The 24802-nt window shown below is 48.1% G+C and overlaps 1 protein-coding gene across 1 annotated transcript in view; it reads right to left on the bottom strand.

The window, feature by feature from the left end:
• Positions 1 to 9474: 9474 nt before the first annotated feature.
• Positions 9475 to 24802, bottom strand: part of LOC132805685 (transcriptional activator GLI3-like) — a 49691-nt gene continuing 34363 nt past the window's right edge. Inside the window, exons 9-11 of the mRNA XM_060820868.1 lie at positions 16139 to 16402; positions 13193 to 13496; positions 9475 to 12420 (exon numbers count right to left, since the gene is read on the bottom strand). Coding sequence (XP_060676851.1) covers positions 9989 to 12420; positions 13193 to 13496; positions 16139 to 16402 — 3000 coding nt within the window. The 3' untranslated portion in view covers positions 9475 to 9988. The remainder of the gene's footprint in view (positions 12421 to 13192; positions 13497 to 16138; positions 16403 to 24802) is intronic.

Here is a 24802-nt window from a genome sequence, read left to right as displayed (position 1 = left end):
GGTCAATCAAGTGGACTGTTTTATCTTGGATGGTGTCAGGTTTCTTGAGTGTTGTTGGAGCTGCACCCATCCAGGTAATTGGAGAATATTCCATCACACCTGACTTGTGCCTTATAGATGGTGGACAGGTTTTGGGGAGTCAAGAGGGGAGTTACTTGCTGTAGTATTCTTAGCTTCTAGCCTGGCATTTGTGTGGTGTGAATGTTACTTGTCAGCCCAAGCTTGGATATTGTCCAGATCTTGTTGCATTTGAACGCTGACTGCTTCAGTATCTGAGGAGTGGTGAATGGTGTTGAACATTGTGCAACCATCAGTGAACTTCTGACCTTATGACAGAGGGAAGGTCATTGATGAAGCAGCTAAAGATGTTGGGCTTAGGACACTACCCTGAGGAACTCCTGCAGAAATGTCCTGGAGCTGAGATGACTGACCTCCAACAACCACAACCATCTTCCTATGTGCCAGGTATGACTCCAACCAGTGGAGAGTTTGCCCCCTGATACCCATTGATTCCAGGTTTGCCAGGGGTCCTTGATGCCACACTCGGCCGAATGCCGCCTTGATGTCAAGGGCTGTCCCTCTCCCCTCCCCTCTGGAGTTCAGCTCTTTTGTCCATGTTTGAACCAAGGCTGTAATGAGGTCAGGAGCTGAGTGACCCTGGTGGGACCCAAACTGGGTGTCACTGAGCAGGTTATTGCTGAGCAGGTGCTGCTTGATAGCACTGTTGGTGACACCTTCCATCACTTTCCTGATGATCGAGAGGAGACCGATGGGGCGGTAATTGGCCGGGTTGCTTTTTGGATACAGGACATACCTGGGCAATTTTCCACATTGTCAAGTAGATGCCAGTGTTATAACTGTACTGGAACAGCTTGGCTGGGGAAGCGGCAAGTTCTGGAGCACAAGTCTTTAGTACTATTGCCGGAATGTTGTCAGGGCCCATAGCCTTTGCAGTATCCAGTGTCTCCAACCGTTGCTGATATCACATGGAGTGAATCGGATTGGCTGAAGACTGGGATCTGTGATGCTGGGGATCACTGGAGGAGGCCGAGATGGATCATCCACTCAGCACTTCTGGCTGAGATGACTGACCTCCAACAACCACAACCATCTTCCTATGTGCCAGGTATGACTCCAACCAGTGGAGAGTTTGCCCCCTGATACCCATTGATTCCAGGTTTGCCAGGGGTCCTCCAGTGAGTTGTTTAATCGCCCACCACCATTCACCACTGGATGTGGCAGCACTGCAGAGCTTAGATCTGATCCAGTGATTGTGGGATCGCTTAGCTCTGTCTCTCACTTGCTGTTTGGTGTGCAAGTAATCCTAGGAGAAAGTGAGAGCTGAAGATCAGAGTCAAAAAGTGTGGCACTGGAAAAGCACAGCCGGTCAGGCAGTGTTAGAGGAGCTGGAGAGTTGATGTTTTGAGCATAAGCTCTTCATCCTGATGAAGGGCTTATGCTCAAAACGTAGACTCTCCTCCTCGGATGCTGTGCTTTTCCAGTGCCACACTTTTTGATGCAAGTAGACCTGTTTGGCTTCACCAGGTTAACATCTCACCTTCAGGAATGCCTAGTGCTGCTCCTGCCATGCCCTCCTGCACTCTCCATTGAACCAGGGTTGATCCCCTGGTTGATGGTAATGGTTGAGTGGGGGATATGTCGGGCCATGAGGTTACAGATTGGGCTGGAGTACAGTTCTGCTGCTGCTGATGGCCCACAGTGCCTCATGGATGCCCAGTCCTGAGTTGCTAGATCTGTTCGAAGTCTGTTCCATTTAGCACAGTGATAGTGCCACACAACATGATGGAGGGCATTCTCAATGTGAAGGTGGGACTTTGTCTCCACAAGGACTGTGTGGTGGTCACTCTTACCGATACTGTCATGGACAGATACGTCTGCAGCTGGCAGATTGGTAAGGATGAGGTCAAGTATGTCTTTCCCTCTTGTTGGTTCCCCCACCACCTGCCGCAGACCCAGGGTAGCAGCTATGTCCTTTAGGACCTGACCAGCTCGATCAGTAACACTGCTGCTGAGCCACTCTTGGTGGTGGACATTGAGATCCCCCACCCAGGGTACATTCTGTGACCTTGCCACCCTCAGTGCTTCCTCTAAGTGCTGTTCAATGTGGAGGAGTACTGATTCATCAGCTGAGGGAGGACAATACGTGGGAATCAGCAGGAGGGTTCCTTGCCCAAGTTTTACCTGAAGCCATGAGACGACTTGGGGTCCAGAGTCAATGCTGAGGACTCCCAGGGTAACTTCCTCCTGACTGTATCCCACTGTGCCCCCACCTCTGGGTCTGTGGTGCGACAGGATATATCCAGGATGATGATGATGGTGGTGGTGGTGTCTAAAACATTGTAAGGTATGATTCTGAGTGTATGACGATGTCAGGCTGTTGCTTGACTCATTTGGGCTAACTCTCTCAATATTGATCCTAGATCTCAGATATTATGAAAGAGGACTTGATGGGGTCAATGGGGTTGTTTCTGCCGTTGTCTTTTCCGGTGCTTATTGTCGATGCTAGGTGATCCGTCTGATTTCATTTCTTTTGAGACTTTAGCAATTGATACGACTGAATGGCTTGCTAGGGCAATTGGAGTCAACCACATTGGTTGTGGGGTCTGGAGTGGCAGGTGACGATGGCAATTTCCTTCTCTGAAGGACATTAATGATCCAGGTGGGCAATGGTTTCATGGTCATCGTTTGTTTTGTTGTTGAATTCAAATTCCACTATCTGCTGTGGCGGGATTTGAACCTGTCTCCCCAGAACATGACCTGGGTCTCCTGGATTAATAGCAATAATACCACTTGGCCATCACCTTTCCTGCCCACCAGGAGGTGGGATATTAATGACTTAAAATGGACTTTGAAAGTGAAATAAACCTTCAGGAGTGTGTGTAGAGCAGGGAATTGGGACTGACTGGATTACCATGCTGAGCTGATATGAGCTCAGTGGCCTTTATCCTATGCTATAAGGACTCTAGCTCTCTGCTCCCTTGGACACCTCACCAACTGTATCTTGCCAGCCATTTATTTTAACTTTGTTTTTTGTTAGAGAACTGGCTACCTATCACATAGAGTCAGAGTCTGGGTGTAGACTATCACGTTTTATGGGGCAACATTATTGAGTGCCTTAAACTATTTAATTGCTTTATTTTGACAGGAAGATTGGGAGGAAGAGCATAAAATAAAGTGTAGAATTCTAAAGGGGTGCAGCTGCAGTGAGGCACCGTGTATCTGTATAAATCTTTGAAGGTGAGATTGAGACTGTTGGTAAGACTTGCAGGAATCTGGAGTCAGTGCATCAGGGCATAGAGGATCTAAGCAAGGAAGTTATGATGAATATTTATAAGATATGGGTTTGGGTCAGCCAAATTATTGTCGCACAGTTCTGGGCACTGCTTTGAGGAGGGACGTGAAGATATCAGTGAGGGTGCAGAAGAGAGTGATTTCAGGGTGTATGTAGATCAGTGACGTTGAGACTTCTTCCAGAGAAGGTGGAGAGGAGACTCCATACTGATCCTCAAATCCTGAGAGGTCTGAGCAGGGCAGTGAGAAGCCTCTCCTATTAGTGTTAGGTTTGCGAACCACAAGTCACAGGTTCAAGGTAATTGGCAATAAAGAAGGTAATAGTGATGGTGGCCTGATTGGTCAAGATCTGGAATGCACTGCCTGGGAGTGTAGTGGAGGCTGATCCAACTGATGCAGTAATTGTTTTCTGAGTAGCAAGTGAGCAGGGTTACAGATAGAAGGCCGGGAGTGGTGGTTGGTCAGTTGCACCTTATGGGAGCCGTCACGGAGGTGATGGACCAGTTAGCACTGGACTGGGTGAATAGGTTTTGTGGTCCCTGTTTGGCGGCAGTTAACATTTTGGCTGATTGTAAAAGGAGAGTCGCCTGGGATTTGAGGAATGGAAGACGCTCACAAAAGTGATCCTGACCTCTTTGTGAGAGTAGTGTTTTTAGGGCTTTCTGTGTCAGCTTGTTTCATCAGGAGGTTACAGTCATTAGAAACTGTTTGAGGCTCAGCTAATTGAAGGATGGGGATTAGTTCAATTATTCAAATGTATACATATTCCTGCTGAGAGTTGGTAGAGGGACTGGGCATCAATGGTCAAAATGCAGTTTGAAGGTCTGCAAAATTCAGAAATATTAACGTTAGGAGATGACCGGTGAGAGAGAGAGTCACGAAGAGAGGAAATGTGTCCTGAGAGAAGGACCAAGCTGAAAACTGGTCTGCCAGACCAGTTCTGCTTCCCCATGTTTGGGACGGATGTCGAATGGGGTTGGGAATGAAGCAGAAAGGGGATAAAGTGATCAGATCAGTAGTCTGGTTAACCAGTGATTGTGTTCAGTAGCGCTGAAATGACCTAAGGGCTGATTTACAAAGCAAACAGCACCGGCTCATAAAGTCACCTTTCCAAGGAGAGTTAAATGGTTTCCGGGGTTGAGAGCAAGTGACTAATCTGTTTTGCATTAAGCCCTTAAGGTTGAAACCTGTTGAACGTTGTTGATATTGGCAGTGTTCACAAAGGTCACAAACACCCTCATCTCAAGGTTAAACACATTTCTCACAAATAGGACATGTTTGCAGCTGATCTTATCTGTTCTGCTATGACTGTATGAGAGACTGTATGCTTCACTTAATCTAACACCAGCAGTCCCTGCCAGCTCCTGGGACCACAGTTGACTGATGTTCAGTGACTGGAACTTCTTGAAAAACACCTTTGACACGTGCAATTTGAATGAAGGCCTTTGTGGTTAGAAAGATATCAAAGGATCTAAACTGAGGTTGATCATTTAGAAAGACTCGACAATTGTAGCTTGATCATTCTGCAGGTGAAATGTGTTTTGGGCTATTGTGAATATTTTTGTTTAATTCATAATTGAATTGTAAATGTTTTGAATCCTGTATCTGAAACCCATTCTTGGTGAATTTATTGCCTCTGGTAAGGTACAAGGAAAGCAACCAATTCATACATTAGCCATTATTCTAAGAATTAAAGTACAGCAGCAAAAAAGACCACATCTGGGGTATTAGCTGCAGTTCTGGTCCTTTTTATCAAAAAGGAACACTTGCCATAGACAGACTAGTGGAGAATCACCAGACCAATTCCAGAGAGAGAGAGAAAACTGGGCCTCTGTTCTCTGGTGTTTAGAAGAATTGAGGGGTAATCTCATAGAAACAGATAAAATTCTTAAAGGGATCAACAGAATAGGTTGAAAGAATAAATTTTAGCCAATCGCATCTGTACTGACCCTGGAAATTCTATATGCTGGAGGCCTGTGGGAGCTCAGTTATTAAATCTGTTCAAATCAGAGACTACCAGATTTTCAGTTACTGAGTGTGTTAAGATATGGGGATAATGTGGGAATATCGCATTCAGGCAGATGCTGAAATGGTGGGACATGTGAGAGAAACTGAATGGCCTACTGCTCTCCCTCTGTAGCTAAGTTCCTAAGTCAAATCCAGTCCTGCTCAGTCCACCTCTCCACAGCTGAAGTGCTTTAGAGTGTTTCCAGTAGTTAAAAGGTGCTACATCAAGAAGCTCAACACCATCCAGGACAAAGCAGCCGCTTGATTGGCCCCACACTCACAAACATCCCCTCCCTCCCCCCACCGACACTCAGTAACAGCAGTGTGTACCATCTACAAGATGCCCTGCAGAAACTCACCAAAGATCCTCAGGCAGCACCTTCCAAACCCACGACCACTTCCATCGAGAAGGACAAGGGCAGCAGATACATGGGAACACCACCCCCTGCAAGTTTCCCTCCGAGCCCCTCACCATCCTGGAAATATATCACCATTCCATCAGTGTTGCTGGGTCAAAATCCTGGAATTCACTCCCTCAGGGCATTGTGGGTCAACCCACAGCACATGGTCTGTAGTGGTTCAAGAAGGCAGCTCACCCCCACCTTCTCAAGGGGGCAACAAAAAATGGGGTAATGAATACTGCCTAGTTGGTGATGCCCACATCACCCAATGAATATATTCAAGGGTGGTGGGGGTGTGGCGTAAGTTTATCAGGATAGGTGTGACTATGTTGTTACAATCAGATCCGCCATGCTCTTACAGAATGGTGGAGCAGGATTGAGGAGCTGACTGGCTGAATCCATTTTTGTTTATCTTGAGGCTCTTTCATGTATTTGATCCACAAAATAGGAAAGGCCTTCAATTGTGTCCGGAATGTCTGTGTCCACTTTGCTCGGTTGCCTGCGGCAATGCTATTGGCCTGAGCATTTCAGTGGAAAGCAGTCATTCTGACAGCTCCCGGAGAAGAGACTGGCGGGATGGGCGTTTTAGCCCAGACACCTTTCTACAGTGAGTTTCCCCATACTCATTCAGTTATCAAACTTACACTCATTCACGCCTTAATTCACATTCCAGGGTTTGACACTCTGCACTTTTTCAGCTGGTCTTACTCAGCGGGTAGCGTATTCCCATTGAGGAGCTGAAGGTGGCTCCCGTTTATGTTTCAGTTGACAGGCTGATTTTTTTTTGTCATGTGAGTTGGTTTAAAGGAAATTCAAGTTCATGAGCATCTTAAAATTCTGTGGCTTTTTGCAAATGTTTGATAGATTTTAAATGAAGGTGTAGGGCCATAAGGATAGTACCAATAAGAGGGGAGTATGTAATTCCAGATCCAGTAGTGAGAGACAGGAGGTAGGGAGTTCCAGAGTTCCAAAGAGCAAGGCTGCTAAATGTACCAGGTTTACCAGCCTCCCACTAAAATGCCAGAAAGCCAGGTCCTGTTGTCTACTTGGCACAGTGCCCACTGGGAAGGGCATTTCTCACCAAAAGGCATGGCAGCTGAGCACTAACTGATTGGAGATGACTAGGTTGAGTGCGCACATAGAGGTTGAGAAATTGGGAGGGGCATGGATAGGGAAATAGACAAGGTCTTTTCCCTGTGGTGGGGGAGTCCGGAGCTAGAGGGTATAGGTTGAGGGTAAGAATGGGAAAGATATAATACCTAAGGGGCAACTTTTTCACCCAGAGGTTGGTGTGTGTATGGAATGAACTGCCAGAGAAAGTGGTGGAGGCTGGTACAATTGCAACATTTGAATGGATGGGGCACATGGATAGGAAAGGTTTCGAGGGATATAGGTCAAGCACTACAATGGGGCTAGTTCAGTTTAAGAAACCTAGATGAGTTGAGCTGAAAGGTCTGTTTCCATGCTGTACAGCTCTTTAGATTAGACTTACAGTGTGGAAACAGGCCCTTCGGCCCAACAAGTCCACACCGACCCGCCGAAGCGAAACCCACCCATACCCCTACATTACCCCTTACCTAACACTACGGGCAAATTTAGCATGGCCAATTCACCTGACCCGCACATCTTTGGACTGTGGGAGGAAACCGGAGCACCCGGAGGAAACCCACGCAGACACGGGGAGAACGTGCAAACTCCACACAGTCAGTCGCCTGAGTCGGGAATTGAACCCGGGTCTTCAGGCGCTGTGAGGCAGCAGTGCTAACCACTGTGCCACAGTAGTGCCCAGCACTCTCACTGCCAATCTGTCAGTGCCCATACCTCACAGTGCCCACTGCAACTCTTAATACCACTCAGCACTCCCTCATTCAACATACAACAGCAGCTCAGCTGCCCAGACATATCTCAGTGTCCATTCACTGAGCATGTGCAGAGTTGCTGGAAATGTCAAAAGGAGGATTGCAGCTCAGAGCAAACACAGGAGACACCTCCCAAAATCAAGAAACCACAGAAACCTTCAGGAGATGGGAGAAAGAGAAGGGGACTGGGCACTGGAGATAAGCAAAGGACCAACCCTGGCACAATAATGTTCCCTACCCTTTCCCAGTCCTGGGAGTGTTTGATGGGGGACAGTGTACAGGAAGCTATACTCTATCTAACCCCGTGCTGTCCCTGTCGCTGGGAGTGTTTGATGCGGGGGCGGGGGGGGGGGACAGTGTAGAGAGAGCTTTACTCTGTATCTAACTCCGTACTGTCCCTGTCCTGGGCGTGTTTGATGTGGGACAGTGTAAAGGGAGCTCTACTCTGTACCTAACCCCGTGCTATCCCTGTACTGGGTGGGACGAGTCTGTCACTGTACAACACTAGGGTATAATACTGGTGGAGACGGAGCTGTCACTGTACAACACTGGGGTATTGTTGGGGGCAGGTCTATCACTATACAACACGGGTACAGTACTGGTGGGGACGGAGCTGTCACTGTTGTGGTTCTGTTCGCCAAGCTGAGAATTTGTGTTGCAGACGTTTCGTCCCGTCTAGGTGACATCCTCAGTGCTTGGGAGTCTCCTGTGAAGCGCTCCTGTGATGTTTCCTCCAGCATTTATAGTGATTTGTACCTGCCGCTTCCGGTTGTCAGTTCCAGCTGTCACTGTATAACACTGGGGTACAGTGCTAGTGGAGACCGAGCTCTCACTGTACAACACTGGGGTGCAGTACTGGTGGGGACGGGTCTGTCACTGTACAACACTGGGGTACAGTACCGGTGGGGACAGGTCTGTCACTGTACTACACTGGGGTACAGTACCAGTGGGGACAGTTCTGTCACTGTGGAACACTGGGCTACAGTACTGGTGGGGACAGGTCTGTCACTGTGGAACACTGGGCTACAGTACCGGTGGGGACAGGTCTGTCCCTGTACAACACTGGGGTACAGTACCGGTGGGGACAGGCCTGTCACTGTACAACACTGGGGTACAGTACCGGTGGGGACAGGTCTGTCACTGTGGAACACTGGGCTACAGTACTGGTGGGGACAGGTCTGTCCCTGTACAACACTGGGGTACAGTACTGGTGGGGACAGGTCTGTCACTGTGGAACACTGGGGTACAGTACCGGTGGGGACAGGTCTGTCACTGTACAACACTGGGGTACAGTACCGGTGGGGACAGGTCTGTCACTGTGGAACACTGGGGTACAGTACCGGTGGGGACAGGTCTGTCACTGTACAACACTGGGGTAAAGTACCGGTGGGGACAGGTCTGTCACTGTACAACACTGGGGTAAAGTACCGGTGGGGACAGGTCTGTCACTGTACAACACTGGGGTAAAGTACTGGTGGGGACAGGTCTGTCACTGTGGAACACTGGGGTACAGTACTGGTGGGGACAGGTCTGTCACTGTGGAACACTGGGGTACAGTACCGGTGGGGACAGTTCTGTCCCTGTACAACACTGGGGTACAGTACCGGTGGGGACAGGTCTGTCCCTGTGGAACACTGGGGTACAGTACCGGTGGGGACAGGTCCGACAATAAATGTCCAACCTAAACTCAACAAACGGTGAATCTCCAGCGAATCTCAACAGTGACCTCTGCATTTTTAGCTGAAGGGATTTGAGCTCTCCCACAGTATCCGACTCCTCCTGAGGTGAATTGGCTTATGCTCTGGTGATGGTGTGGAGCGTTTTTTCTGTTCAGAAACTGCAAATGATTTAATGAGTGTTACTGGCAGTAAAAGTTTTGAACCAGGCCTGAAGTATCAGTTTTAAATTGATTTATTTTTGGCAGACAGTTTTAACAAGTCAAATGGAAGCGTGCTGATGAAGTGCTGCCCAACTGCTGCATGATTCAGCTTGTGACTTTGGATTTTACATTGGAACTGAGCGATTGTGTTCTATCGATCTGTAGAAGTGGAAAAATATATGCTTTTTAGAAAACTGTGGCAAGACGGAACAGAATGAGTGCTCATTGTTTTGTCTGCTTCATGTTGATCGGATCTGGAAGTCTCTGTCATCCCGGAGTGCTCTCTGGGATATTCCATCCCTCACTTACTCAGCACCAGCGTGTGGCTTGGACAGGTGGAAGTGACCAGGGCTTGGGAAATCGCTTCCTGTTTAGTTATGGGGTTATGTCTGTGAGGCACTGAACAGTTTGGACTGGTTTCCATTTCACCAGCTGTGCAGAGGGTTAAAGTGGGAATGTACAGTTTGTCGGTTTAATCTGCGCTTTCATCAGCCAGGGCTCACTGTTCGGCAGGTCTTCGAATTTGCCTCTCACTCCGAGAGGGTGTTGAGGAACTTGCTTTCTCCTGCCAAGGTTGTCAGCATGGAATTCATGTCAGCGACTGCCATGTTGGACCTTCCTGTTTGCAATGTCAGCGTGTTCCAGGGAGCCATAAGACAAGAGGATGCTTGAGAGGGGTTGTGGACAATGTTGGGACTTAAAGAGTCTGGTACCAAGGAAGGCTGCTGTCCCTCATCCAAAATTGCTCCAAAATCGATCTGCGTATTCGCCAGGTCCAAAGAGTCGAGGGTACTCGACATTAGGTTGGGTTCCATGCTGGGCATCATCGCCTGTGGCTGGAGGGTACAGTCGCTTGGTGGCAAATGCATTGGCACAGGGTTGCCCATTTGAGACTTCCCGTGTTGCTTGAGGTCGGAGAAGAACAAGTGACCACCTTGCAACTGCCCTTGGCGACAAGCTCCTGGAGCCAGGCAGCTTGGCTGAGCTGGGTTGGTGGGAGCGGCTGCTTTGTGAGCAGGGTTCGTATGGCTTGGAGCGAGCGGGTACTGGAGCTGCTGTGGGGGCTGAAGGCTGTGCTGTCTGCCTCGGAGCTTCTGTGCTGCAGGAGGGTGAGGCACCATCCTTGGACTGAAACACGGAGCTCCCGCACTGTCTGACATCTTTCCTTGGACTGCAGTTGGAGGACTTAACAAATTCGGCTGGCTTTGGCAATTGGTGTACCTTAAAGCCATGTGTGGTGGACTTTGAGTTTGGCAGCTGTTTGGAGAAGAGCTGTGCATAGTTGGGCATAGACTGATGTCTGACCTGTCCATATTGACGGGCATTGGTGTTTCCGCACTGGCACCCTTTGCCGGTTGGCCCCACATGAGGGCTTGCTGGGACTGGATGTAGTTCCTCACCATCATCTCCTTCACTTGTAGCATTGGTGTGTGGGCCCCAGTCCATCTGTCTTCCTCCAACGGGGGGCAGAGCTGCCTGATGCCCAAGGCTGCAGCAGAGTCTGGATGGCGCAAGTTGGCAGTCTGTTCCTGGCTCGCGCCATGTGGACTGGGCAGTGCATGTCTGGACTGATTGTAGTTCACTTGGGCTGCAAACAGCTGCTTTGGGTTTTGGTACGGGTTTAACATTAGCGCTGACTGCTGGAATGGCAAGGTAGGTTTCATTGGCTGCTGATACTCAGTGGGCATCCTCTGGTGTGCAGTCAACACATCCTGGGGATTCAGGGGCATGTCCAAATGATCCTGGCTGAGCATCATGGGGGTTTGGGATGACTGTGGGTTCAGGTGGACCTGCCTCAGGCACGGATTGGGATGGGAAAGGTTTTGCTGGACACTGCGGGTGTTAGGAATCTCAGCAATATCCATACTTCCTGTGCTTACCTCATTCCACTGGATGGGCATGTTGTTTGCCTCCAAACATTCCTGGTTCGGGAATGGTGTGTCGTATTGATTCATTGGACACTGACGGCCATTGTAGGGTTGGAGTGATGAGTTTCTGGCCATTAAGCCCTGGTTGAAAGAGCTCTGTGTGGCTTCCAGATTTCCGTTGGAGTTAGCGGAGAGATTCCGGCTGGGAAAATCCATGTCGCTGTGAGACCTGGGCGCTTGGTTGGGGTAAAGGTGATTTAAGGGAGCCATGTTAGCCTCTGGATAGTTACTATAGAGTGCCATGTCATCAGGTAACCCCAGGCTGGCTGGATGGGATGTATCCATAGCGAAGGTCTCCATGGCGACATTTTCAGTAATGCTGGGTGGCCGAGGCGAATGGATGTGCCCACAGAGGTTGGAGGTGGAACCTGAAGAATGCTGCAGTTGGCAGTGCCGCCTTGCAACTGGATGCATGTGGTGGAGATTGTGGAGCCGTGGCACTTTGGGCACCAACTGGGTCTCAACCATGGGTTTACTGATGCCAGGGATCTCAGGGGCTTTCAGCACCCCTGCCCCGTAGCCACAGGAGCCTCCTCCCCCACTGTTCGGGCACTCCAGCCCATCAGGTGGGAACAGGGCAAGGTTGGTGTGATCCCTGGCGTGTGTGGGCCTGGCGTTGATGCCCGTGTGTTCCACAGTCACTAATGGAGTGGGTGGTGGGCCACCAGTGGCAGCGGCATACTTGGTTTTGAGGTGGTATAGCTGCACTGGCGAGAGGTTGGGCAGGGCTGGGCAGGTGGCAGATGGTGCCATCTCGCCATATCTCTGCAAGGCATCAGGAGAGGTGGGAGGGTAGCCCACGGAGGATGCACCGTCATTAGCATGGCCCCCAAGCAGGGAGCTATCGCTGGACCGTCGACTGGGCAGGTAAGGAGTTACAACCGATGAGCGGCGGCTGACGGTGTAGGCGGAGCTGATGGTGCTGTTGGTGCTACCTCGCCGCTCCAGCAGGGGGCTCCAGCCCCCTGCTGTGTTCACGATCCGGTGACAAGGCAGAGTGGAGAGCTCACTCACAGAGCTTTGTCCGAGTGAACCTACAAGGCAGAAGACAGCACAGGTTACAGTACCCCCTTTCCACCAGAGAGGTACATGTGCACACTGCCCATGAGACACAGCGAGAGTGAGAATGTGGCACTCTCTGACCTGCCCTCTGCCCCTAAACCCATGCCCCTGACCCTTCACCCCAGCACCCTGCCTCCACCTCCTCACCTTGACCCCAACCCCTGATATCAGCCCCCTACTTCCTTGAGCCCTGACCCTAGCCCTGCCCCTTGACCACAGCACCTGACCCCAACCCGAACCCTGATGTCAGACCCTGCTCCTTGACCCCAGCCCCGCCCCCTGACCTCAGCTCCCTGCTCCTTGACCCCAGCACCCTGCCATGAGAACCAGGAGCAGGAGTAGGCCGTTGGGCCCTATTGAACCTGCTCCACCATTCAATACGATCACGGTGGATCTTCTTTGTGGCCTCAGCTCCATTAACCCGCCTGCTCACCGTAACCCTTAATCCCTTCACTGCTCAAAAATCTATCTCTTCCCACATTAAAACCATTCGATGAGGTAACCTCGACTGCTTCACGGGGCAGGGGAATTCCACAGATTCACAGCCCTCTGCATGAAGACATTCCTCCTCAACTCAGTCCGACATCTGCTCCCCCTCGTTTTGAGGCAAAGCCCCTTACTTCTAATTTCACCCATCAGTGGAAACAAGGCCCCCCCCGCTTTTATTTCCCTGCCCCCAGCCCCCTGCTCTCTGAGCCTGGCCCCCTGCGCCCCCATGTGTGCCCTCGTGCCCCCTTTGCTTACCGCTGCCTTGTATGGAGGGGAGCTTCAGCCCTCGCGCTGCAGCTGTGCCTTTCCGACTTTGCCTCAGTTTCCCGATTTTCAGGTTGGCCAGTCGCTGGAGTGCCGTGACATTCCTCCTCAGCCTGGCATCAGGCATCCGGGCCGTGGAGTCTACCGAGGCAGTGTCTTCGACGTTGGTCAGATCCTCAGAGCTGCCCCCACCGTTGGCATTCATCTCCACACCACTGTCATTGTTGTTGGCACTTCCTGGCAGAGAGCTTTCACTGCTGCTGGGCGAGTGGCCTCCAGGGCTACTCTCGAAGGTCTGAACGGCAAGGAAAGGAGCAGCTGGGTTTCTCTGCATTTCCCAGGAGTCGCCTGCTTTGTCCCCGTGCCAGGGCCCTACCCGGCTGCTTTAACCACAGGCCCAGCCTCACACAATACACACGTGGAAGGGTGGGGAGGTATGACCTGTGATGGCACAACCTCCCTCTCCTGTAGGTATCACCTGATGGGGTCAACTGCATCACCTGCCATCATGACCATCTGCCTGGCACAGTGCTAGGCACCAACTGTTCCGTGGTGCAACAGACTGGAATGCCAATGCATTGCACCAGTTTGAACATAGAAAGAACATCAAACAGTGCAGCACAGGAACAGACCCTTTTGCCCAAGATATTGTGCCAATCATGATGCCAATGTAAACTAATCCCTTCTGCCTGCCCTTGGTCCATATCCTTCTGTTCCTTGCATATTCATGAGCTTATCTAAATGTCCCTTCAATCTCCCGATAGTATCTGCCTCCCTCATCACCCGCGGCAACACATTCCACGCTCCTACCATACTCTGTGTTAAAAAACATGCCCCTCACATCTCCTTTCAATTTTCTGAAGGGTCACTGGACTCAAAACATTAACTCTGCTTTCTCTCCACTAATGCTGTCAAACCTGCTGAGCTTTTCCAGCAATTTCCATTTTTGACCTTTGAACTTACCCCCTCTCACCCTCAAGACATGCCCCTTAGTTTTAGACATTTCCATTCTGGAATAAATTTTCTGACCATCAACTCTATTAATTTTAACAACTTCTATCAAGTCTCCCCTCAGCCTCTGCCACTCCAGAGAAAACAACCTGAGTTTTTCCAGCCTCTCCTTATAGCTCATGTCCTCTAATCCAAGCAGCATCCTGGTAAACCCCTTCTGCAACCTCTCCAAACCTTCCACATCCTTTCTGTAATGTGGTGGCCAGAATTGAATGCAATACTCCAAGAGTAGCCTAACCAACATTTTATAAAGCTGCAACATGACATCTGACTCTTGTACCTAATTTCCCAACCAATAAAGGCAAGTATGCCATATGCCTCCTTTACTGCCCTACCTGGCCACTTTCAAGGAGCTATGGACTTGAACCCCAAGACCCCTCTGTCCATCAATGCTGTTCAGGGTCCTGCCATTAACCAGACACTTTTCCTTAACATTCCTCCCAAAGTGCAGCACCTCACACTTACCCAGATTAAACTCCATCTGCCATTTCTCCGCCCATCTCTGCAACTGATCTCTATCCTGCTGTATCCTTTGACACCTCCTGTACTATCCACAACTCCACCGATCTTTGTGTCATCTGCAAACTTATTAACCCACCCTCTACATTTTCATCCAAGTCATTTAGATATATCACTAACATTAGAGGTCCCAGTACGGATCCCTGTGGGGCATCACTAGTCATAGACCTCCAGCCTGGAAAACACCTTCTGCCACTACCCTCTGTCTTCTCTGGGCAAGCCAATTCTGAATCCAAATGGCCAAGTCACTGTGGATCCCATGGACCTTAATCTTCTGGATGAGCCTACCATGAGGGACCTTGTTGAAAGCCTTACTAAACTCCATGGAGACAACATCCACTGTTCTACCCTTATCGACCACCTTCATCACCCCCTCGAAAAATTCACTCAAGTTGAAGTGGAGAGGGGCACTGCCAATTCTGATGGGAGCCTGGCATGTCGGCAATCTGCTATGATCAATCACCAATGTCACTCCCATTGGCAGCTTCGAGACACCAGTAAGGAAGGAGTGTGGCAGCTGTGGGTGTGCCTGGCCTAGTGGGCGAAACATTCACCTCTAATTGAAAAGGCTTCAAGTCCCACAACAGGGCATGAGACACCCAGGCTGATCCTCCCGTGCTGCTCTGTTGGACTTTCGTGACACTGATGGCCATACCTGCCTGCTGTTTCAACCCAGTGTTTATCCCTCAATCAACCAAAACAGAGTTATGCAGATAATCAAAACTCCGAGTTAGCCACATTCACAAGAAGCATTAGCAGCATACAGATACCAGCCTATGATAAGGAGCAGAGATTAGGCCATTCAGCCCATCGAGTCTGCTCCGCCATTCAATCATGGCTGATAAGTTTCTCAGCCCCATTCTCCGTCTTTCTCCCCTTTATCCCCAAGAACAATCTCAGTCTTAAATATACTCAATGACACGGCCTCCACAGCCTTCTCTGGCAATGAGTTCCATAGATTCTCCACTCTCTGGCTGAAGAAGTTTCTCCTTATCTCCGTTCTAAAAGGTCTTCCCTTTACTCTAAGGCTGTGCCCTTGGGCCCTCATCTCTCCTACCAATGGGACCATCTTCCCAATGTCCGTTCTGTTGACAGGTGGCATCATTCCTGAAAAGTGGCCAATTCAAGTCAGATCCCAGACACTGTTGGGTATCCCATAGGACCACAGCCCAGAACAAGTCACCAGGAAGGGGTAACTTGTCCCGATGTGCAGTCACTTTCTCCCCAACAACAAACTGCCTGGAGCGATCTTTCCTGAGGTGCCTGAGTGACAAGCGTGGGCACCATCTCCCTCCACTTGCTGCCGTTGCACTGCATGCAAACATGCCGCTGATGGAGTGAGAGGAGAGCGTTTACCCTGGCACCAGCTGTACCCAAAATGGAATGCACATGAGCTCACATTCTTACCATGGTCGTGTCGGGCACCATGAATGTGTGCTGCAGGAAGTCTTTATTGGCAGCGTAGTTGCCTTCATCATGGGGAGCATCTCCATCCTGTCCTGGCAATGGTCTCGCTCCATCTTGCGCTGCGGATGGCCTGGCGTTGATGTCCCCACGCTGCTTCTTCGTTATGTGTGCCTCAGGTCCATGTACAGTCTTCACATGCTTTCGGAGTGAGCTGGGATCAGTGTACCGTTTGGTGCAGTATGGAATCTTACAGATATACGGTTTCTGTTGACCGAATGGACAAAATGATTAGCTCTTGGTCGGTGGAGGTGGGGGGAAGGGAAGGGAGGTGTGAAGGGATTTCCCAAACTGATGAGGATTTGAAGCGTGAGTCAGCTCTGAGCTGCTTCCTGGCAGAATTCGGGCTAGCTCAGTCAACTGTGTCACACACAGACAGGACCTGACAGCACACTGACACCCGAAGATTTTGCTTCGCTTTGGTTTGACGTTGTGATGCAGGGCTTAAGGAGATCTGGGCATTAGTTGGGATTCCACCTCATGGTTAACTAACCAAAATGGGAGAAACTCAGCAGGTCTGGCAGGATGTGTGGAGAGAGAAAGCAAGGTCATGTTTTGACTTCAAGTGAACCTTCTTCAGAATCTGAGGGTGTAGGAAAATAGGTTTGGGTTCTATTTTTGACCTGTTTTCCAGCTCCTTTCAGTTCAGAGTAAGAGTCACACTGGACTCAAAACTCTGTCCCTCTGCTCCAGAGGGCTGCGGATTGTTGGTGTTTGAGCACAATCATGCCAGATATGTTTAGATATAAAAGGAGACAGTGCAGGAAGTTGGGGTCAAAGGTCAGGCATGATCTTAGATTGGATTACCTGGAGTATGCAGACAAGTCCATGCCGACCCTCTGAAGAGTAACCCAACCAGACCCATTCCCCTAACCAACCAATGCAGCTAACACTATGGGCAATTTAGCATAGCCAATTCACCTGGCCTGCACATCTTTGTGACTGTGGGAGGAAACCCACACAGACACGGGGAGAATGGGAAAACTCCACACAGTTGCCCAAGGTAGGGATCGAACCCAGGTCACTGGCACTGTAAGGCAGCACTGCTAACCATGCGCCACCATGCCACCCCATCTTGTGGATTGACAGAGTACATCAAGGGGACATCTTGCCTACTCCTGCTTCTACTTCTTATTTCCTCATCAAAGGTTGATAACGTGTGTGAGTTCATTCATAGATCTTTCGACAACGCTCCCATTAATGGGAATAAAGTGCACAAAGCCCAGCTCAATGCAGTACAGCTTTGACAGAGTTGCCTAGTTTTGGGGAATTTGGCAGGTGAGGGAAGAGGCACTGTTCTGGTGCAGCGATGAACACTGAGGAAGTCAGCTACCAGCAGGCTGAAGACCAGAGGCTAAGTAGGTAAGTGACTGATCAGGTTTTTTCCTCCAAACTTACAGGGGAGTGTAAGCACAGTCTTAAATGTAAAAGGTTAAATGACTTTAAATACAGAGAATCCTGGATTGGAATTTCTCAAGGACAAGCTCTAGTTAAATGCAGCAAAACAAAGATGGTGGAGTTGCTAATGTGTTGCAGTCGTGGTGTGTTGGTGTTGCTGGACAGCAGTGTGTACCACAACATCCACATGTACAGGAAGTCTCTGCAGCTCCAGGAATGTCTGCTCTCAGCTGATAAGCTGGAGTCAATGAGCTTCCAACCCTGTGATACATGTCCGAGGGGAAAGTCATCCCGATACTTTGTGCTTGGAGATAGTCATGTGAGCAGGGGTTCTGGTGATGAGGGCAGGATGAGCAGCTTCAATGTTATTGCTTTAGAAGTATCGATGACTAAAAGTTCCAGCTCAGTATTTCTACACCATGCACTTGCCCAACCCCTGGAGATCACCCATCAGGTCAGATGCTAATTTGTGTCGGGCAGATCTGATCAGAGAGTGAATATGTGGCTCAGGTTGGCATGGGAGAAATGGCTTTTATCTGACAGGGCACTGGCACCAGCACTGCAGCAAGTCGGGACAGGCTTCACCTGACCTCCAATGGGACCAGTGTCCCAGTGAGTTGTCTAACTCAGGCCATAGAGAGTACTTTAGCCTGAATAGTGGGGAGTGGGAGGGAAGGATCAAAATTCAAAACGATTAGGGTGGCACAGTGGCACAGTGGTTAGCACTGTTGCCTCACAGCGCCAGGGACCTGGGTTCAATTCCCGCCTCAGGCGACTGACTGTGTGGAGTTTGCACGTTCTCCCCGTGTCTGCATGGGTTTGCTCCGGTTTCCTCCCACAGTCCAAAGATGTGCAGGTCAGCTGAATTGGCCATGCTAAATTGCCCGTAGTGTTAGGTAAGGGGTATATGTAAGGGTATGGGTGGGTTGCGCTTCGGCGGATCGGTGTGGACTTGTTGGGCCGAAGGGCCTGTTTTCACACTGTAAGTAAAAAAAAATCGTTAACAAGAAAGGACGAGAATTAATATCAGGATAGCACTTCAGCTAATGATAACCAGAGTGTGTCCAGAAGGCTGAGAGTGCGCAAACATAATAGTGTAGCAGGAAATATGGTCAAAGCAGTGACAAATAGACAAAAGCCAGAATTAAAGCTTCTTTATTTGAAGCATTAAGAACAAGGTGGTCAAACTGAGAACACAAATAATCTGATACTCATTATAGAGATCTGAGGGCAAAGTGATCAGTCTTAAGATTTGAATATTCAAAGGGGTTCTGGAAGGACAGGCAGCTCGTAAATAGAGATGGGGTTAGTTCTGATGATAAAGGGTGAGATCATTAGATCTTGGTTCGAAAGGTCAAGACTAGAATCAGATGTAAATCGTGTAAAATGGCAGCGTGCTGCTGTGCAGAGGGACCTGGGTGCCCTTGTGCATGAATCACTGAAGGTTGGTCTGCTGGTGTGACAGGTAATTAGGAAGGCAAATGGAATTTTGTCCTTGATTGGTAAAGGGATTGAGTTTAAAAGCAGGGAGGTTATGTTGCAGCTGTACAAGGTGCTGGTGAGACCACACCTGGAGTACTGTGTGCAGGTTTGGTCTCCTTACTTGAGAAAGGACGTGCTGGCGCTGGAGGGAGTGCAGAGGGGGTTCATGAGGTTGATTCCAGAGTTGAGGGGGTCGGCCATTGAGGAGAAACTGAGCAGGCTGGGATTATAGTCATTGGAATTTCGAAGAATGAGGAGGGATCTTAGAGAAACATATAAAATTATGAAGGGAATAAACAGGATAGAAGTGGAGAGGTTGTTTTCACTAGTGGGTGAAACCAGAAGTAGGGGCACAGCCTCAAAATGAAGGGGAGCAGATGTCAGACTGAGTTGAGGAGGAACTTCTTCACCCAAAGGGATGTGAATCTGTGGAATTCCCTGCCCAGTTAAGGATACAATGTTTTTAAGGCAACAGTAGAGAGACTTTTGAACAGTAAAGAAAGGTTATGGTGAGCGGGCGTGTAAGTGGAGTTGCGTCCACGATCTTACTGAATGGCGGGGCAGGCTCGATGGACAAGATGGCCTACTCCTGCTCCTGGTTCTTATGTTTGGATGGAGATGAAAAATAGAAATGGAAGGGAATCACTGTAGGAGTGGTTGATACATCCCAGACTGTATCTACACTCTAGAACAGAGTATACATCAAGGAATAATGGACGTTTGTAAGAAACATCCTGCAGTAATTGTGGGAGTTTTTAATTATAGTTTGTATGTATCAAATTGGTAAAATAGTTTTTAAGATTAGCTCACTATTTGCAATAGTTTCTGGGAACAATACATTCTGGAACCAACCAGGGAATAGGTGGGGATTAATTAATGACCTCATAGCTAAGGATCCTCAAGGTAAGAGTGATCATAACAGGAGAGATTTTCACATTCAGTTTGAGGATGAGGAATTTGGGTCTGAAACCTGTGTCTTAAACTTAAATATATTCCACTTTATGAGAAAGACATATCGTCTGGAGCTAACTCAGGAAATTGAGGATGGTGTCAAATTGAAAGATAGGATACATGACACCAGGGGTGGGGGCGGCGGTGGCTCAGTGGTTAGCACTGTTGCCTCACAGCTCCAAGGACCTGGGTTCAATTCCAGCCTTGGACAGACTGTCTGTGTGGAGTTTGCACACTCTCCCTGTGTCTGCGTGGGGGTGCTCCGGTTTCCTCCCACAGTCCAAAGATGTGCAGGTTAAGGTGAATTGGCCTTGCTTAATTTCCCATAGTGTTCAGGGATGTGCGGGTTAGGGTGGATTGGTTGGGATAAGGATAATAGGGTGGGGGAATGGGTCTGGGTGGGTTGCTCTTCAAAGGGTTGGTGTGGGCTTGTTGGGCTGGAGGGCCTGTTTCCACACTGTGGGGATTATACGGATTTTAGTGACAGATCAGTCGACTGGGAAAATCTTAGAAACCAGCAAAAGATATCTAAAACAAACAGTTTGGGTTTTAATTTAGAAGATGAGCATAAATAACTTGAAAGTGATATCACATGTAGACAGGGGGGTTAAGAAGGCATTGCCTTCATTGCTCGGTCCTTTGAGTGTAGGAGTTGGGACGTCATGTTGAGGTTGTAAAGGACATTGGTGAGGCCTCTTCTGGAGTACTGTGTCCAGTCCTGGTTGTCCTGCTTTAGGAAGGATATTATTAAGCTGGAGAGAGGTCAGAAGTGATTTACAAGGATGTTATTGGGACTGGAGGGTTTGTGTTATAAGGAGAGGCTGGATAGGCTGGGACTTTGGTGCCTTGCGTGTAGGAGTGACCTTATAGAGGTTTATAAAATCATGAGGGGCACAGATAAGGTGAACAGCCAAAGGTCTTTTCTCTCACGTGGGGGAGTTCAAAACTAGAGGGCACAATTTTAAGGTGAGAAGGGAAAGATTGAAAAGGGACCTGAGGGGTAACTTTTTCACGCAGAGGGTGGTGAATGAACTGCCAGAGGAAGGGGTAGATACAGTTACAGTTACAAAGACTTTTGGACAGGCACAAGAACAGGAAAGGTTTGGAGAGGAATGGACCAAATGCAGGCAAGTAGGGCTGGTTTAGTTTGAGGAACTTGGTTGGCATGGATGAGTTGGACCAAAGAGTCTGTTTCCACGCTGTATGACTCTGTGTTTAAAACCAGACAGTAAGGACTTCTCCAGTTATATCCAGAAGGAAGAGTTGCTAAAGTTACTGCTGACCCCTGAGAGAGTGAGACAAGGGAACCAATAATGAGATACAAGGAAAGGCAGACTTTGAACAAGGATTTTGTATCTGTCTTCATGGTAGTAAACACAAAAGGCATCCCAAGAACAATCGAAAATCAAGAGGGCAAAAGGAAGGGAGGGACTGCAAACAGTTACAGTGACGGAGAAAAACGATTGAGAAAATAAATGGGACTAAGGACTGACAATTCTCCTGGACCTGATGACTTGCACCCTCGGTTCTCAACAGAGGTGGTTGCAGAGATAATGGACGTATTTAGTTACCATCTTCCAAAATTTCCTGGATTCTGGAATGGTCCCAGCAGACTGGAAAACTGCAAATGTAACATCTCAAGAAAGGAGGGGGACAGAAAGCAAGAAGGTCTAAGCCAGTTAGTCTGACATCCATCGTTGGGAAAATACTGCAATCAGTTTTTATGGAAGTCGTAGAAAGACATTTTGAAAACCATGATGCAATCAGGCACAGTCAACATGATTTTACAGAAAGGGAATTGTATATGACACAAGTTTGTTAAGGCCAAATCAGGCTGAAAGGACTGACTGGAATTTTGTGACAAGGTAACAGGAAGGTTCATCAGGGTATTCCATTTGATGTGATGTACACAGACTTCCACACGTCTGTTTGATATAGTGCAGCACAAGAGATTTGTGAGTATAGTTGGACCCATGGAATAAAAGGGGCAGCAGCACTATCATGATGCGGCTCCTTTAACAAGGTTGGGTTGTTCTTGGTTTTTTAATCAAAAGTATTTAACGACAATGTCTGAGGGTGGAAGAGGTGACTTTGGGGGTTTTGCGGAAGGTGATTAAGTCCAAGCTGCTGGGATTAGCAGACAAGCTGGAGCTGGATCTGCCTCTGTCCGTGAGGAAAGGAGAGATCATTACAGCAAGAGCTCAGCATTGACATTTGCTGGAAACACCATCTGAATCTTTAGGTGTGGCTAACATTCAATTGAAAATGAAGCAACTTGAGGTAGAGGCAAAAGACAAGGGCAACAGAAATGAAACAGTTTGAAATGTGATTAAAAACAGAGGAAAGAGAGAGAGAGAAAAGGAGAGAGAGGGAATGAAGAAAGAAAGGGAGTTTGAACTTCATAAATTGGACAGGCACTTAGACAGGAAAGTCAGCTTAACAGGATGGAGGTGAAGGCTGAAGGTACGCTCAGTGAGGAAGAGAGGGAGGACGAGCAAACCCATGGCAGCCAAAGGCCTGGTGGGGATCTGTTTAAATATATTCAAGCAATGCCTCAATTTGATGAGAAGGATGTGGAAGTGTTTTGCATCTCATTTGAAAAGGTGGCTAAACAAATGTAGTGGCCGGTGACCATGTGGGTTTTGTTGATCTAAACAAAACTTGTAGGTAGAGCTAGTGAGGTATTCGCATCCCTATCAGAGGAGGTATCTGGGGAGGATGAGGAGATGAAGAAAGTCATCTTAAGTACATATGAGCTTGTGCCAGAAGCCGACAGACAATGTTTCAGGAATCTAAGGAGGGACTCTCATCAAACATACATTGAGTTTGAAAGAATCAAACAAAGTAATCTTGATTGGTGGATAAGGGCATGAAGAATAGAGCAAACCCATGACCCTCTTAGAGAGACAGTTATTTTGGAGGAGTTCAAAAATTCACTTTCTGAAGTAGTGAGAACAGAAAGTTAAAACAGCAAGATTAGCAGCTGAAACGGTTGATGGTTATGAGTTAGTCTATAATTCAAAGTTTGGCTTCCAACATCAATTTCAATCCATGGGGTAAAGAAATTGGGGAAAAGAGAAATCCTCATGCAGAAATAGAAAGGTAGATCTTGGTGAAGATCATAAGGATAACTTACCACAAGGTAAAAAAGAAACCCTTGAAAGGGAAAGAGAAGTTATAAAGCTCCAGTGTTTTCACTGCAATAAAGCAGGCCACATGAAATCACAGTGTTGGTGGGTAGGGAAAAGCACTGGGAAGACAGATGTAGGAAAACAGGATAAGCCAGTGAATTTTGTTGGCGTGGTAACAGAAAACTGCACCAGAATGTACAAGCTGGTCAGAGGTTAGTTAAGGAGGAAGTGCCAGATCTTCTAAAACCATTGACCTGCCAAGGTAAAGTTTACTCACATAGGCCAGGAGCAGCAGGTAAAGAGGTTATAATATTAAGAGACACAGGATCCTCTCAATCTGTGATGCTGAAAGATGAGGAGATATGTACCTCTGAAGGACTATTGCAACAAAAGGTGCTAATAATGGGAATTCACAGTGAGACAAGAATTATGTAAAGTGAGGTTAGAGTGTGCAGTGAAGAGTGGAGAAGTCCTGATCAGAGTACTGGACAAACTCTCAGCTCCAGCAATATAATTTGTCCTTGCTAACGATGTAGCTGGTTCACAGGTAGGAGTGCTGCCTACTGGGGTTGAAAAGCTAGTGGAACCTCAGGCAATGAAACAATTGCAGGACATATATCCTGGGATATTTCCTGCCTCTGTGGTAATGACATCACAAAGTCACCAGCTGAAACAGGAGAGATCAAAGAATACAGATAAGAAAGTTGAAGTGGAATTAGCAGAGACCCTGTCTGATCAGAGTTGAGACAAACCAGGAGCAGGGAGATGACACAGCAGATATCTTTAGCTCATAGAAATTAATTGATTTACAGCAGAAAGATGAAAATTTAAAACAATTGTATCAAAAGGCAGAGACAGAAAAATAATCCAAATGTATCCCTGAATATTATTATCTTAAAAATGATGTCTTAATGAGGAAATGGAGACCATCACATATTCAGGCCGATGAGACATGGACAGAAGTTCATTAAATCGTGTTACCAGTGGGTTTGTGAAAAGAGGAGCTGCGAGTGGTGCATGAGCTGCCACTAGGGGTCAGTCAGGAGCAAGAAAAACTCAAGCTCAAATAAAAACATTTTTACTGGCCTGGACTGCAGCCGGATGTAGTTGAATTTTGCCATACATGTGTCATACATGTCAGGTAATTGGAAAACCACAGGCAGTAATAAAACCCACACCTTTAATACCTATTCCTGCATTTGAGGAACCTTTTACAAGAGTCTTAACTGCTTATGTAGGACCCCTACCTCAAACAATCAGTGTTTGTTAACAATAATGCATGTGTCCACAAGATTTCCAGAAGCCGCAATATCACAGCTAAAAGGAGTGTAGAGGAATTACTCACATTTTTCACTAAGTATGGACTATCTACAGAGATACAATCAGATCAAGGGTCAAACTTCACATCGAAATTATTCACGGAAGTTATGGACAGCTTAGGAATAAAACAATTCAAATTTACTGGGTACCATCCAGAGTCGCAGGGAGCGCTAAAAAAGGAGGCACCAGACACTAAAGACCATGTTGGGGGCTTATAGTCATGACTAGCCAAAAGATTGGGATAAAGGAATTCCATTTTTATGTTTGTGATCAGCAATGCACCAAATGAATCAACCAAATTCAGTCCATTTGAATTGGTTTTGGG

This window comes from Hemiscyllium ocellatum, chromosome X (assembly GCF_020745735.1).
Source record: "Hemiscyllium ocellatum isolate sHemOce1 chromosome X, sHemOce1.pat.X.cur, whole genome shotgun sequence".
Taxonomy (NCBI): Eukaryota; Metazoa; Chordata; class Chondrichthyes; order Orectolobiformes; family Hemiscylliidae; genus Hemiscyllium; species Hemiscyllium ocellatum.
Note: the sequence above shows the minus strand (reverse complement) of the source record. Positions and strands in the feature narration are given on the sequence as shown.